At 48.6% G+C, this 15,213-nt stretch overlaps 1 protein-coding gene and 1 pseudogene across 2 annotated transcripts in view; one reads left to right on the plus strand and one right to left on the minus strand.

Annotated features, from left to right (window-relative positions):
* On the plus strand, positions 1-3,386 carry Slc2a4rg (SLC2A4 regulator; annotated as a pseudogene). The gene is given in 3 exon segments (NR_203076.1): positions 1-668; positions 1,559-2,088; positions 2,296-3,386. The product of NR_203076.1 is annotated as an SLC2A4 regulator (transcript).
* Positions 3,387-3,562: 176 nt separating this feature from the next.
* Positions 3,563-15,213, minus strand: part of Zbtb46 (zinc finger and BTB domain containing 46) — a 70,280-nt gene continuing 58,629 nt past the window's right edge. The window contains 2 exon segments of the mRNA NM_001107808.2: positions 3,563-7,251; positions 11,075-11,250. Coding sequence (NP_001101278.1) covers positions 6,847-7,251; positions 11,075-11,250 — 581 coding nt within the window. The 3' untranslated portion in view covers positions 3,563-6,846.

Here is a 15,213-nt window from a genome sequence, read left to right on the forward strand (position 1 = left end):
TGGGGGCTGACCTGCCTGCCTGTCATAGAGTCTGGCGTCAATTCTGCAGCATAAGCCATAGAAGCTGAGCCCCCCACCCCTAGCCAGTACGGTCTGCGAACCTCACCTGCCCCACTCTTGAGGGTCAGGACATAGCATCTGTAGCCTCTCCAGATTCTAAGTGCAGAGAACCTGGGTCAGTGTGCTACACTGGTTACTGTGCCCACATCACTGCAGGTACAGGTGGGCAGGGGTACTGCCAGTTTCTTTGTGAAGATGGCGTCTGGTCTGTGCACACTTTGGGCTCCGAGGGCATGGCAGCTGGGGAGGCGCATTGGCCTGTGTTTGTGTGTCAGTGTGTCTGTGGGTCAAGCCAGGCTAAACTGAGAGACCAACTGATGCTTCCTGTGAAGACAAGTTGAGGTAGGGCCATGCAGTCCATACCAGCTGCATCTGGTGGGGAGTTGGGCACCAAACAGATTTGAGATAGAGTCGGGGGTCCCAGGTCCACTCTCCCCCCACTCCCATCCCCATTTCAGGACCCTTCTATAGGTGGCAGCCTGGTGGGCTTGGAGTTCTCAAAGCTGCAGGAACCTCAGACCATGAACCCAGGAACTTTGGAAGCCAAGGCTGAAGCCTCAGCGCAGCTCCCAGTGCCTTCTGTCCACATATCCAATGCCAGCAAAGAGGTGAGGTGGTGGTCGATACCCCAAGTGTGTGTGTGTATATGGAGTAACCCAGTGTGCTAGAGTGACAGATGCCAGCACAGATGTCAGAGGTCTCTGTGAAAAAGGAGTCTCAGCCTAACTATCTAGGGGCCCTGGCCCCTACCTCCACACTTGCCAGCCCTATACTGCAGCAGGGGCTGACTATTCAGAGATCCGCCTGTGCTTTGAGCCCAGTCCCCTCAAAACACACACACACACACACACACACACACACACACACACACACACACACACACACACACACACCTGGCCCTTGGCCCATAGCTGTGCTGGCTGGGAAGGCTGAGCCATTGCTATCCTTGCCCACTAAGTGAACTAAGTGAACCTTCAGAACTCTACTCAGCACCAGGGTCTGAAGGAGCCATTATGGAAGGAAGTGTGTGCTGTGGGGAACACAAGCCTCTTATGGACCCCTGTCCTGTCCTGTCCTGTGAGTCCTGGATTTTCAACTCTGCATCCTAGGCTGGGGGTGGAGACAGGTCTCCTGCCTGATGTCCACACACATGTTCAGGCCTGCACATGTCCATGTTGGGCAGCCTCATCTCTAGAATATGCCCCCCCCCACCCCGGGGCTAGGGTTAAAGGCTGGAAAAGGTCACAGAGGCTGATGTTCAGGCCTGCACATGTCCATGTTGGGCAGCCTCATCTCTAGAATATGCTCCCCCCCACACCCCGGGGCTAGGGTTAAAGGCTGGAAAAGGTCACAGAGGCTGCAAGCCTTAGCCTGTCTACCAGCCCCCTCTGTTTGGGGGCACCAGCTGTCACCTTTAGTCCAGATGAGACTCAGAAACCCATGCTCGAGTATGGGCTGGGTCCGAAACTTCTGGGGTTTTTTGTTTTTGTTTTCCCAGACACTAAGCCTCTATGGAGCAAGTAGTATCCCCAAACATGATGTGCCACCTTCTAAACTTGCCTCTTGGACTCTCTAAGAGATTATCTGGATCCTGACTGCCTCTCGCTGAAGCCAAAACTGTAACTCCACTTGGCTGGCCGTGCTGCTTCCTGGCCATGCCAAGCCTCCCTACCTTCTGCTGGAGAGGCTTTTCTCTAAGTCTCTGAGGTCAGATTCTCCTAGTTGCCCCTATTCCTCAAGGCTCACCTGCACAGGTGGCATAATCAGAGACTTGGACAGAGCCAACAGGCAGCAGTTTCGGCAAAGCAGCTTGAGCCTTCTGAGCTCCCGTGTGGAGTTTCCCTTCAGAGTCTGGCTTGGAGCCCTGGAAGGAAGCCCTGGTTCACCTTAAGGCAGCTACAGCAGTAGCAGCAACAGTGGAGACTGGAGCTAGGACCTGACCAGCAGCCAGTCTTCTCCATCCACTCCGTCACCCCTGCTGCCCTCTGAAGCTTTCTTTTTGGGGAGGCTACCCTGAGAAAAAGGAAGGTAGGCCTGGGGAAATACCCTCTAGGGTTGGGCAGGACAGGGTGGCCACTGTTGACCTAAGCCCCTATCACTTCAGAGCGCTATTGGGGTCACGTTCCAGTGTCTGTGGAAGAGCTGTGAGGAGGTGCTATGCGCAGTGACTGGGAGTTTGGTCAGGGTGGGGTCAGGCCTCACTAAAACTTAAGCTCTCATCTCTGTTCCTTGCAGGAGGTAGGCAGAGCCAGAGCAGAGCGATGGCAAGGAGGACTTCAACGACACGGAGCTTGATGCTGGTATGGACATGCTGCCTAATGTGTTGTTAGCCTGACTCCAGTGTCTCCTATAGTCTCCATGCCACTCGCCTTCTTCATGTGGAGCCCCCAGCTCTTCCCAGTCTATTACAGCCCTTAGCTTTGTCTCCACCTCCCAAGCTGTCCACCTCCCAAGCTGTCCAGCTGTCCAGCTGTTCCACAGGCATGCCACAGTGACCATGCCTACCAGCCAAGTGAGGCCAGAGAAATTGGGCTCAAGTCTCAGAGCACTCTGGAGAGAAACAGTACAGGGGTTGTGGCTCATTCCATAGCTGTCTGGCCACCTGCGGACAGGCCAGGACCTACATACCAGCCCTGTCCTTGGGGCCAACCTGACGTATGTGTAGTTGGAGGGGCTGGGCGTGTACTAGGTGGTAAAGGTCTCAGCTGACGATTCTCCATACCCACCACGTGTCTCCTCCAGGAAGCCCCGGGTTGATGCCAGAAGGTACCGGAAAGTGTATGGCATGGGACTCGTGGTGCTCAGCTTGTGGCTGGAAGAAAGCCTGCTAGCAGTTCCTGGACTGAGCCAATCTGTGATGCTACTGCCTGGCCTCTTTCTCACTCCTAGCCTGAACCTGCAGCAAACCTGTGGTGGGGTGACTCCTGGAGGGGAGAAATGATTGCATACTCAAAGCGCCTTGAGACTGCTTGTTGTCCTTTGGCTGCAGGGGCAGTTTGCCTCCCTGTCTGTCACTTACCTACTTGTCGAAGATGTTGATGGACCCTGTAAAGCCTGTTTAAGATGCACTTTGAGAGGTATGGGGAGGAGTCTCGTGCCCACACGCAAGGTGGTGGTTGCAGGACCTTGAGACTGACGTTCACCATGTAATGAAGCTCAGGTGTCTTGTGCCTTGGCCATAGGAGTTGAGGAGAAAAATTAAAAATTGTGGAGATAGGGGCTAGGGATTTAGCTCAGTGGTAGAGCGCTTACCTAGGAAGCGCAAGGCCCTGGGTTCGGTCCCCAGCTCCGAAAAAAAGAACCAAAAAAAAAAAAAAAATTGTGGAGATTGTTTGTTTGTTTATTTTTCCAGAAACCAAGGTTACCTCCCCCGGGGAAAGAAATGGAACTAGGAGGGAAGCAGAAAGTGAATGATAATCAAAGAGCAGGCAGCTGTCTCCCTCCATCCAGCAGCAGATCCAAGGAAGGTACTATATTCAAACCACACAGGAGGCATCTGCATGGAGCAGCAATTTCCCATTTTATTTAAAGTGACTGTTTTGCAAGAATGTCTACACTAAATCCCATCACAGAAAGGAAACCCACAGGCAACCTGGAGCACACCTAGGCAGACAAATGGCAAGAACCACTAGAGAAGGTAACCCTTACCTGTCTGTGGCTATAGAGAGAGAGCAGGACAACAGAGCAGTGAACCCCACCAACTGATTATGACAAACCTCCCACAAATATTGAACACATCTTCAGTACAAACACAGTTTATAATAATTAATATAAAGTCAATATAATATAGATTATCCCCAGAAAAAAAATCAGCAATCTTCAAACACTGCCTTCTTTTTTCCTTTTTGTTGACAGATTGAAAGCATAAGATTGAAAAAAATAAATATTTAAGAAAAGCACACACAGCACCCTCACTACAAGTGATTCTAAAAGAGCCACATACAAATCACAATAGAGTCTGAAAAATAACACCACCATTAAGTATGGCTTTCTTAGGAGTTGTACATGTCATAGAATGAGCCAAAGTAAGATTATCTTTCATAATATTGCAAAAAGTTCCAGTTTTGCATTTTCTCGGGTTTTGTTTTGTTGCCTGTTTTTAAAGGAAGATGTGCAAAATTGGAAGCATAGCTGTGTCTGAGTCAGGTCCCTGTCCTAGCAGTGTCCTGGTCCCCAAAACTCAGAGTCCAAATACACAAACTGGTTGGGATCCAAAGACCCATGCCAAGGTCATATCACTTTCTCATCTCAACTTCACAGCGCCCACAACATGGGCTGTATTTTCCACTTTGGTGTTACAAACACCAGAATACAGACACACACACATACAAAAAAAAAATACAAAATGTGAAATGTAATCTACACATTTTTCTTCTTCATAAAAAAATATTTATTAGTTTGAACATTGATTTAAAAAAAGTCACATTTAAAAAAAAAAACGTATACATACATCTTTTCCCTCCATGCCTCCTGAGATGGATGTGTTCATCTGGATCTCTAGAGTTCCACTTTCCAATTGGAAACTGAGCGAGAACAAAGCCTGCCACAAGGCAAACACTTGGAAGGTGGTGGGACCAGAACTGGGACCCTCAGTTTTCTGGTACAGTACTGGTTTTAAGGAAGTGCCCTGGTTCCGACAGGGAACCCCAGAAAGGCCAGAAAAGGCAGTCTGGAAGGGGAGCCAGTCAGAGCAAGACATCCTGAGTGGAGGCACAGGAGCCTTGGGAGGTGGGCCAGGGGTCCTGCGTCCTGGGCAGGACAGCCTGAGAAGTTGGGACTGATACAAAAACCCAGAGACAGTGGTAGCAAAGGTCTAGTTTCCAAATGCATTTTATAAGAAAGTGTTTAGAAAAGGCATTTCAAAAGAGGGAGAAATGTACTAAGTCTGGGAGCGCTCAATGGGCTCTGGCAAGGATGGAGAGTCTCAACCTGGAGTTTTGTTGGTAAAAGGAGGTCTGGCTATATCATCATAGATGGAAATGTACTCCAGAACTGGCGTGCCTCAGAGCAAGAGGGCAGTGAGTAGAGGGACACACAGCTTCCCAGGCATCTGTTCCTACACACTGTGTATAGGAGGGTCCTGGTCCTCTCCTTCCTGTTGTTTTGTTTAAAACAACAGAAGCTGTGACTACTTCCTTCCATAGGACCAGGCCAGCACCCTCTGCAGCTTAGGCAGCTAGTGCGTGAGGAGTGTCACAAGTGACGTGTTCTGCACAACCACTGGGACCTAAATTACAGTTTTATTATGGCGTCTCCTTACTTACCAAAGAGAACAGATGTGCCAGTTTTAAAAAACAAAGTATAAAAGCTATCTGAGTGTCTGAGAAAGGGAAACAAAACTCTCTAATTGGCCCTAATGCTTAGTAGCTTTCTGAGCCCTTGCACAGGGTGGGGATTAGCCCAGCAGCACTCACCAGAGTGCTCACTGAACAACCACTGCAGTGGGCCTTTGGGAGTTGAGGTGGGTGAGGGACGGAATGTCTTGATAGTTTTGTCAGAAACAGCCTCAAGAGAAAGGCAGGCTGCAGCATCTATATCTACCCTGCCAGTGAGTGGACAGCTGTCTCCCTGGGCCTCGAAGCCATGGAAATGAAGCCCACACTTCATAGAACAAGTGATAGAACCTGTAGAAATACAGCAAGAGGACTTGATGAAAGGTTGAAGGAAACCACTCCACTGGAGTCCTATCAAGTGAGAAAAACAATTTGAAACAAAGTAACCTGTAGTGACCACCTCCAAATGTCTCTGACTTCTTTAAAATTTGGTTCCTAGGCAGAGAGGCATAGCAGCACACTGCAGCTAGGAACACCCACCTCCAGTGTTAGCAGCAACAAAGGCAAGAGCTGAGCTCTATCTGGTCCAAGGAGGGATCAGCAAAAGCACAGGCAGAACTCAGGGTGCACAATGGGGCTCTCCATGAAAGTGCACACAGAACAAAGAGCTGTGGCCTTTGCAGCTCAACCCTGTGAGCTTCAAGTGGAAAGTATCCGGCCACAGGTCCCCTCTTGAACAGACAGCACTCCTCCTCAGCCTGCCAATTAGGTAGCTGCTTCCCACAGAGATAGCACCTGGAGCCTAGGGCTTCCAGAGAGGCATCTGCAGCCGTTTTGTGTTAAGCACCAAAGCCTGGAGGTAAGAGGGTTGCAGGACTTGTTGCCCACTAGGTTCCACCAGCTGCTATGGGACAACAGAACCCAAGAGGACAGAGTGACACAGGGCCATAGCCCATAACCTGACTGCTTGGGGAGGGGGCAATAGAAGGAGATTGAGCAATGCTGTGGATGAAGCAGTTTGTGTTTATGCAAAACTCAACACCTACTCAGGCCTGCAGACTGGGGGGCTGCCCTCACGACCATAACCAGTGTTGACCCTGACCTGTACACTGAGTCATCTTGCATCCCTAGCCAGGTTCACAGCAAAGGGCTCCTTTGATACCCTGAGGAAGCATACCCAGGCCTTGGCGCAGCCCTGCCCATGCATCTAGACACCTGCTGGGGATACCTGGACAGGTGGGAGCATGCATTCTCCCTTTTCTTAAACCCACACTGTACCCCTTGCTTCGTGTTCAGTCCTAGTGCTCCCCAGTTACTGGAGCCACACCCAGTTTTTAGCTCACAGGACCAGTTTCTGCAATGGGGAGGGTACAGCACAGAGGAGGGCCTGTAAGAAGAGCTTCAAGGAACTAGCATGGCCCTGCTCCTGGGTAAGCAAAGATCCACTAAGACACACACACAGGTGAACAAAGCGATTCCGCCACCACTCACCCTGCCCCCTAGAGCAGGGCCCCTAGGAGATCCAGGCAAAGTCTTTATCAGGCTCCCCAGCGGGGCTGTGAGGCCCCTGTGGAGAGTCCTCATCATCCTTGTCATCTCCCAGCAGTGCATCCTCATGTGCCAAACCCACGTCGTCCTTCCATTTGGCCACATCCTCATCCTCGTCCTCACCCAGCTCCTCCTCAACTTCCCCTCGTGGATCATCCGGGTCCTCCAGGTATGGCCCTTCACCAGCAAACAGTGCCTCAGGGGAGCCCTCACCACCTCCACCGTGGTCCAGTGGTGTGCCCACACCCCGGCCAGCACAGTCTGCACACACACCATGGCGACGAGAGCCGTGCTTAATGCCCACGCTGGCTGCAGACATGAACACGCGGCTGCACACTTTGCACACGTACTTCTTGTCCTTGCTGTGGACCTAGAGGGACAGAATAGTCAGTGGAAGGGTGAAGTATTGGGGTGAGGAGTATTAGGTCATGAGAGACACAGGAGGGACAGCCCCTGACAGGGACTGTAGGTAACATCTAACATCTATCTGGAGCCCCCGTGGGCAATATCACTAGAGGCAGCAAATTGTCTTGGGGATGCTATAGGCACCAGGGGAAGCCGTGCCATGCCACCAGCTACAAACTGGGCCAGACCCCAACATACCTGTATCCAAGTACTCTCACTCAATGGTACAATTCTCACTGGGTCATATGACTCCTTCTTCCTGAAGTAGCCTTCCTACAAACGTCCATGCAAAGCAAACTGAGAGGCTCCTATCAGTCCTAGAGAAGCTCTGGAGCACAGACCACATTAACTCTGTGCAGGCAGAGGCCTGGCAACCCAGGTGGTGCAGAGCTAATAGTTACCACACTGCTCACCTAGGTGCACAGGACAGGGGACCCACACACAGCTGTGGTTGGAAGCTGCAAGTGGAATCATCCTTTGAGGAAGCCCAGTCTTAACTTGGTGAGCTGAGCAGCATGGGAGCTACAGGTGAGGAGTAGAGGGAGAGGGGTCAGCACAGAGTCCTAAGAGAAGATGGGTGGGAAGCAGACTGCAGCCTGACAGCAGGGCAGTGGAGTTGAACCCCAGCCTGGCTCCTATGCACATTGCTTCCCTGAAAAGGGGCAAGACCTTCTGCCTGAAAGGCAAGGACAGAGATGTGCAGTTAAGGTCAGCAGAGGAAATATGGCAGCCAGGGAGGGACAGCAGCAGTCGGTGCCCTGCCTGTTGTAGTACTTAGCAGGAAAGCACAGTATGCTATAGAGGGGCCTTGAGTGTGCAGAACACAAAAGTCCATAGAGTTCCTGGAGGAGAAGCAGGAGGCCTGGGCCTGCAGAAGTGTGCATAGGAACTAGTGTACTCCGTAGAAAGTTAGCCCATGCAGAATTGCTTTCCAAGAGATGGGATTTGTGGGGTACCTATAGGGGTTCTCAGCCTGGACAGCCTCACTGTACCTCCCTGTATATAAGACCTGACCCTAAGCTTCAAAATGGAAGCTGGAGGAACCCAGAAGAGCCCATAACTGCCCCTGGCCAGGCAGTCCTAGGCCACACACAGATGGACTGATCTCAGGTCAACACCCTAGAATAGATTTCCTTGCTAGAAGCTTCCCCAGACTCTAGGCTCCCTTCCTTCCTGCATATGCTGCCACCAGGACTGCTGGAGAGCAAGCAAGCTACACACAGCTAAGGGGGTGGTTATAACTTGTTCCCACTATTCTGAATCTGCCAGTTCTCCAACTATAAGCATGACGGCAAAGGGCTCCTCCACTCAAAGATTTGACCACAAGATGGCACTGTGGTTCTGTCTGGGCCTTGAGAGCTACTCTCCCGTCCTGGGCTTCCCAGGCTTCCAGACCCTAAGATCTTGGGGAACACCCAGCCTCCCCTTTCTTGAATATACCATTCTTGCCTTCCACAGAACTCTGAGTTACGTCTCAAATATCCATCAACTGACAAAAACTTGGGAAGCCCACAGCATGACTTGAAAAGGATTGTCACTGGGGGGGGGGGGGGGGGGGACTTGAAGCTGGGGTGCCAGCTTCATAAGCTTCCCTAAAAGCTTGATTCTAGAATATGTAATAGCTTAGTACATATGGCACTTTTTGGTTTCTTTGGCTTGAGTGTCTCTCTCCCTCCCTCAGGTGGCCTGAAATTCTCAACACCCTTGTTTCAGCCTCTATGATTCTGCAGTTATATGTCTACAGATGTTTTACCATGCTTGGTTTTATGTAGTGCTAGTGCTCAAACCCAGGAGTTCCTGCATATTAGGCAAACACTCTACCAACTGAAACACACACACACACACACACACACACACATACACACACACACACACACACACACGAGCTCTTGTTTGCCATTTTAAACCCAAAGTTTCACAAAACTTAACAGCAGTGTTGATTAGACAGGAGCAGGCCTAGGAATCTGGCACTACAAGATTCCTGTGGCCTGGGAACTGCCATGGGAGCTACCATGTGAACGATCAGCTGTACTCTGATGCTCAGAGACGACAAAGATGTTTCAGGGAACTCTCACCATCCTAACTGACATGCCCAGGAAAAGAGAAGGATGCTGGGCATCCTGCAATCTGCTGCCACGTCCCTTGACAATGGTGTTTAGAATACTTCAGACCATGCCTTCCTGATCCTGTCAGTGTACAGAGTGGCCCTCAGCACTGTATCTTCACCTCTGCAGGGGCTTGGAAGGGCTTTTGCTTGCCAAGGGGAAGATGGTGAGCATAGTGATTTGGGATACAGAGCTGCATCTAAGCAGAGAGGGTCATATGTTTTCAAAGATAGGCATTCCAAGGAAACCATGTAAACTATAGACCTTTTTCTCACCCAAGTCTTGACACATGGGGCGTCACAGTCATCAAACACAAGATCTACCTACTCTGTAGGTAGCAGATTCTGAGCTTGGTAACAGGCTGGTTTAAAACTTATCCTCCTGCCTCCTCCTCTAAAATGAGGTGACTCCCAGAAGTGGAAACAAATACCCCATATATGAAGGGCAGGCAGAGTGAGCCAATCTCAAACAAGGGTGAATGAGGTTTCAGTTAAGAAAATGCCCACTAGGGGACGGAGAGGGGTTAGGGAGATGTTGGCCCAGAAATCAGGAAAGGGAATAACAATTGAAATGTAAATAAGAAATACCTAAGTTAATAAAGATGGAGAAAAAAGAAAATGCACACTTTTTTAAGACTTTTCATTACCTACGAGCTGAAAGTCAAGACGCAGTATTCTCTGAATAGGAAAAGGTGTGTGGAGGTGACAACAGTCAGCTTAAGTTTACCTCAGTCTGTAAAACTCTGCAGACTCAGCAACAAACACAGAACTAGTGAAGGTTATTTTGTTTCTCTTTTTGAGACAAGGTCACATGTATCACAGGCTGGCCTTGAATCTGCTAGTAACTGAGGATGACCTTGAACTTTTTAAAAAATTTACTGTGTGTGTGTGTGTGTGTGTGTGCGCCTGTGTGCCTCTCAACACCATAACTGTCCACACAGAGGACAACCTATAGATAGAAGGGAGTCTGTTCTCTCCTTCCAACCATGTGGGTCCTGGGATGGAGCCCAGGTTGTCAAGCTTGGTGGCAGGCATCCTTATCCACTGAGCCAACTAAATATCTTGAACTTCCCATACTCTCGACTCCACTTCCCAAGGGTTGGTATCACAGGAATATTCCATCACGTGGTGCTAGGCCTGCTGTGCCATTCCTTAGTTCTCTGACCCTGACTGCAAGACATCCCCTAACTCCATCTTCCTCTAAATGTTCCCCTTCCCAAACCCTGACTCATTTTTAGGAGCTCTAATTCCCTGAGCCTTGCCTGATATAAACTGCCTGTGCCTGCCTGACTTTGCTGATGTGTCTTGCTTGAACCAATCTACTTGTTTCTTGACAAGGTACTAAGAGCCAGGCACAAGAGTAGGGATGCAAACAGGTAGGCCGGAGTGTAGGTAGCAGCATGCACTCTGCAGTGGCTGAGGAGGCCAGCAAGCAGACAGCAAGTGATGTGCCATCACTCTCTGCACTCAGACTCAGACAGGCTTGGAGTCCCCAAGGAGAAGCGCAGTAATGGGGTCGGGGCAGCTCTCCCCGTTCTGTTCCACATTCGCTCTACAAGGCACCTATTACTGGGGTGGAGGGTTGGGATGTCCTGGGTATTCTACAGCCTGCTCCTGACCTGCCTGTCAGGACATCTGAGACAAAATGGTACTTGAACCCTCATGTACTGATGCCTGCACTCACCAGAGTATGTCGCTTCATGTGCTCTCTCCTAGTGAACTTCTTGCCACAGATTTCACAAGGGTAGGGCCGCTCTCCAGTATGTGAACGCATGTGTCTCTTAAGGATGCACTGGTGCATGGCTGAGAAGCTGCAGTAGGGGCACTTGAACTTCTTCCTGATCACCGTGAATTCGTTCACTGAAAGACAGTAGAAGAGCCATTAGCACCTGACCTCACGTGACCAACCACCTCACTCCACCTCCAAACAGACAGTCTACTCACTCATCGGAGTACAGGGGGGTGGCTGCACAGCTCCCAGGAGCCTCCCGCAAAACAGACAACCTTCCAGGACTTTGCTGAGATCATATCAGAGCTTCACTGAGTCAGCAGCTTGCTATGGGAACAAGTCACCCTACATAGCTGTCTTAACCCTGTTCAGAGCTTCCCTATACACGTGATCCCACTGGACACCATTTGGCATGGATGCATTACATACTACCCCGGAGAGGAAGATAAGAAAAACTACCACTCAACCTGGGCAGTGGTGATGCACACCTTTAATCCCAGCACTTGGAGGGAGGAGAAAGGTGGATCTTTGTGAATTTTGAAGCCAGCCTGATCTACAGAGTAAGTTCCAGGACAACCAGGGCTACAACAAACAAACAAATGAACAAAAAACAAACAAACAAAAAACAGCACTCAAGTGTGGCACAAGCCCAAAAGCTGGGAATAATAATCAAATGGTTTAATATAGTTCTGTCCTGATAACCGGGCAGCACACTGTGGCAGGGGCACTTCACTGTCATCTCTAAGTGAATAAATATACAATCAATCTCAAAAGTTCAGGGGATCCCTCAGTGTCCCCAGTATTATTCTGCTCCTGAGGTCCCAGCCACAGTGTGGGTCTTGGAACTGAAGAGCACAGAGAACAGCCCTGAGAGCACCCAGGTGTCCACAGGCCTGATAATGTCAGGGAGACCCTGTTTAAGTCATAGGGAGCCTCATGCTTATATGACAGTCTTTTATCCTCAAATCTCCTGCCATTCTAGGTACCTAGGATGTGCTTCAGGCCAGTGAACACTGAGCACTCTGTGCTAGACCTGGAGAGGCCCAGTTTACCCCAGTATCTGTAAGTCAGGCTCCGATACATCACAACAGGCAACTGGTCATTTCCCCAGAGCTACTGTACACGTTCCTGGTTTCTATGTTTCTAAAAAGGATACTGAGTTCCTGCAGAAAGCTGAGTACATTCTCCCCAAGGCTCCCTTTTCCTTCAGATTTAAGTTCTTAGTAAGGTCTTTAATCCCTGCACCTGGGAGGCAGAGGCAGGTAGATTTCTGAGTTTGAGGCCAGCCTGGTCTACAGAGAAAGTTCTAGGACAGTCAGAGCTACATTGAGAAATACCATATTGAAAAAAAAAACAAAACAAAAACAAAACAAAAAAGATTTTCTTTGTGTGTGTATAAGGCAAGCTCGTGTACAGGTAGGAACTGGGGACAGGAGTGGGAAGATAGATTCATCACAGCCTAGAGAATGAAACCAGTCACTATGGTCAGCAATCTGGTTTCTTTTGGGTCTCTTTTTCTTGTATGAACACTATGTGTACTTAAAGAGCTGAGATCATATGTGTACTGGATGGACTATCACACGCAGCATATTGTGACCTCATTTAAACCATCATTTTAACCACACATCCTAAGTGTTTGGATAACATGTAACTTATTAGAGATGGTGGGATTGCACATCCACATTGCTTACACTTTGCCCACAGAAATTCTTCAGTAGGTCTCAGAAGCAACTCCTGAAAGGCAGACCCTGTTTCTATTCTCTGTGCCTTTAGCCAACCCCAGTGCCCAGTGCCCAGTGCCAGGGGAGCATGTGAAACAGTGTAGTTCCCACAGACGGGCCTTCCCAAAAATGGGTCCCAGTAGGAGACTAGAGCATGTGGCAGTGATGGTCGTGTGGTGCCGGGGTTTCTATGTATACTAGAAGGGAGACAGAGAAAAGGCAGCCAGTACTTAGCTCTGCGTGACCAGAACTAGTGGCATGCTCACGGCATATGCCATGTGACAGAAGAAACACACATCTGGCCACTACGCACACCAGTCCTGGAGCTCCCAAAAGGGAAAACACGAGCTGCTTTTTGTCTTTTCCTTTCAGGTCTTGACTTGGCCCACATTCCAGGCAACAGAGCAATGTTCCTCAGGCAGAGACACTGCCTGTCACATACCTCCACAATGGCCCTTCTCACTCCCATGATTCCTACTTTCCTCTTACCACATTTAAAATAAATGAGCCAGGGTTGGGGATTTAGCTCAGTGGTAGAGCACTTGCCTAGCAAGCGCAAGGCCCTGGGTTCAGTCTCCAGCTCCGAAAAAAAGAAAAAAGAAAAAAATAAAAAATAAAATAAATGAGCCACTCACAGACAGAAAGGGAAAGCAAGGAGCCAAGTTTCTACAACATTTTTTTAAAAAGATGTCTTGGGGTTGTATCCACACTTTTTATTCTATAAACACAAAGACTGAAGCACTGTGGTTGAGCGTGCTTTTAATCCCAGCACTCAGGAGGCAAGGGTAGGAGGATCTCTGAATTTGAGTCCAGCCTGGTCTACAGAGCGACTGCTGAAGTGACAGTAGTTAAGAGTATACACTATCCGTATAGAGGACCTAGTTTGGTTCCTAGCACACACACTGGGCAACTCACAGCCACCTAGAACTCCAGTAACATGTGAGCCAACACCCTCTTCTGGCCTTCATAGGTACCACCACCATCCCCACAATTATAAAAATAAAATGCTGAAAATTTTAAATTAGGGGGCTGGAGAAATGCTCAGTGCTTAGGAGCACTTGCTACTGAATACCCAAGTAGTTCACAATTATCTAGAATTCCAGTTCCAGAGAATCCGATGCCCTGTTGCCTGTGAGCACCAAGCATGGGTGTGGTGCACACATATAGATACAAGCAAAATGGCGCACACATATAGATACAAGCAAACATTCGGGCAGGTAAATAAAAATAAATTAAACTTTTAAATGGGACAAGTAAAAATCATGAAACTATAGCTTAAAAGGGACATGGGGGAAGGGGGTACAGAACATTATATGATGTGTATACGTATGTGTAAATGTCTGGATTGCTTATTGTGAGAAAATGACCAGTGAAATTCATCAACATTAAGAATAAAACTGTACCAAAAAAAATAACCAAAAAAAAAGAATAAAACTGTAATCATCTTAAATACATCAGAAATTAGTTAGTAAAATTCAATTTTTCATGGCAAATAAAAATTTGTAAGAAATTTTAAGTGGTTTAATTGCATATTATATTTAAGTACATAATTTAGAATACATGTTAGATGAATAAATGTAAGTAGAAAGCTTTTTTTCTTTTTTGGAGGCAGGGTCTCACAGTGTAGCTTTGGCTGTCCTGGAACTCTCTCTGTAGATGACACTAGCCTCAAACTCAAGAGATCTGCCTGCCTCTTCCTCCCACGTGCTGGAATTAAAGGCATGCACCACTATGCCTAGCTATAGAAAGACTTCTTTCCTTAGAAGAACAACTCAGTCTAGATATACCCATGATCCCCTCCTTGTGACAGGCTTTGCCCAGAGTGGACATAGATGGCAGGCGGGTGCTCCCCTTAACCCTATACTGCCATACTGGACTGGTGATGTCACTGTAATCCTAGCACTGGAAAGGCTCAATTAGGAGGGTGGAGAGATTGAGGCCAATGTGGGCTATGTAGAGACCTTAACTGCCTCTCAGCATCTCAACCTTATCAGAAAATGCAGGCCAAGGGAAATACAAAATAGCAGAATTCTGCAACATTGTACACCGTGGGACACTTGTGCATAAAAGCATCTTTGAAACTTTGAAACTGTCTATATGACTAGTGAATAATTGCTTGTCTTTTTGTAACATGAAATTTGGTTTAAAGTTTTTACTGTTGCCAAGCCACAAGATGCCACCTTTAGACATCAACAATACCCCTCTAGCTGTAGAACCCACAAGTGGTCACTCAGAAATCTTTTTGTTACTGTCAGGAATACCAAAAAAAGCGCCAGTGAGACAGGATAGGCAGATTTGCTACATGCAGACAGAGAAATTAGTGAGCACTTCCAGAGTCATCAATCATGAAAGGTCCTGTGTGTGTTTCTTCAT

The sequence above is a fragment of the Rattus norvegicus genome, chromosome 3, assembly GCF_021556685.1.
Source record: "Rattus norvegicus strain SHRSP/BbbUtx chromosome 3, alternate assembly SHRSP_T2T, whole genome shotgun sequence".
Taxonomy (NCBI): domain Eukaryota; kingdom Metazoa; phylum Chordata; class Mammalia; order Rodentia; family Muridae; genus Rattus; species Rattus norvegicus.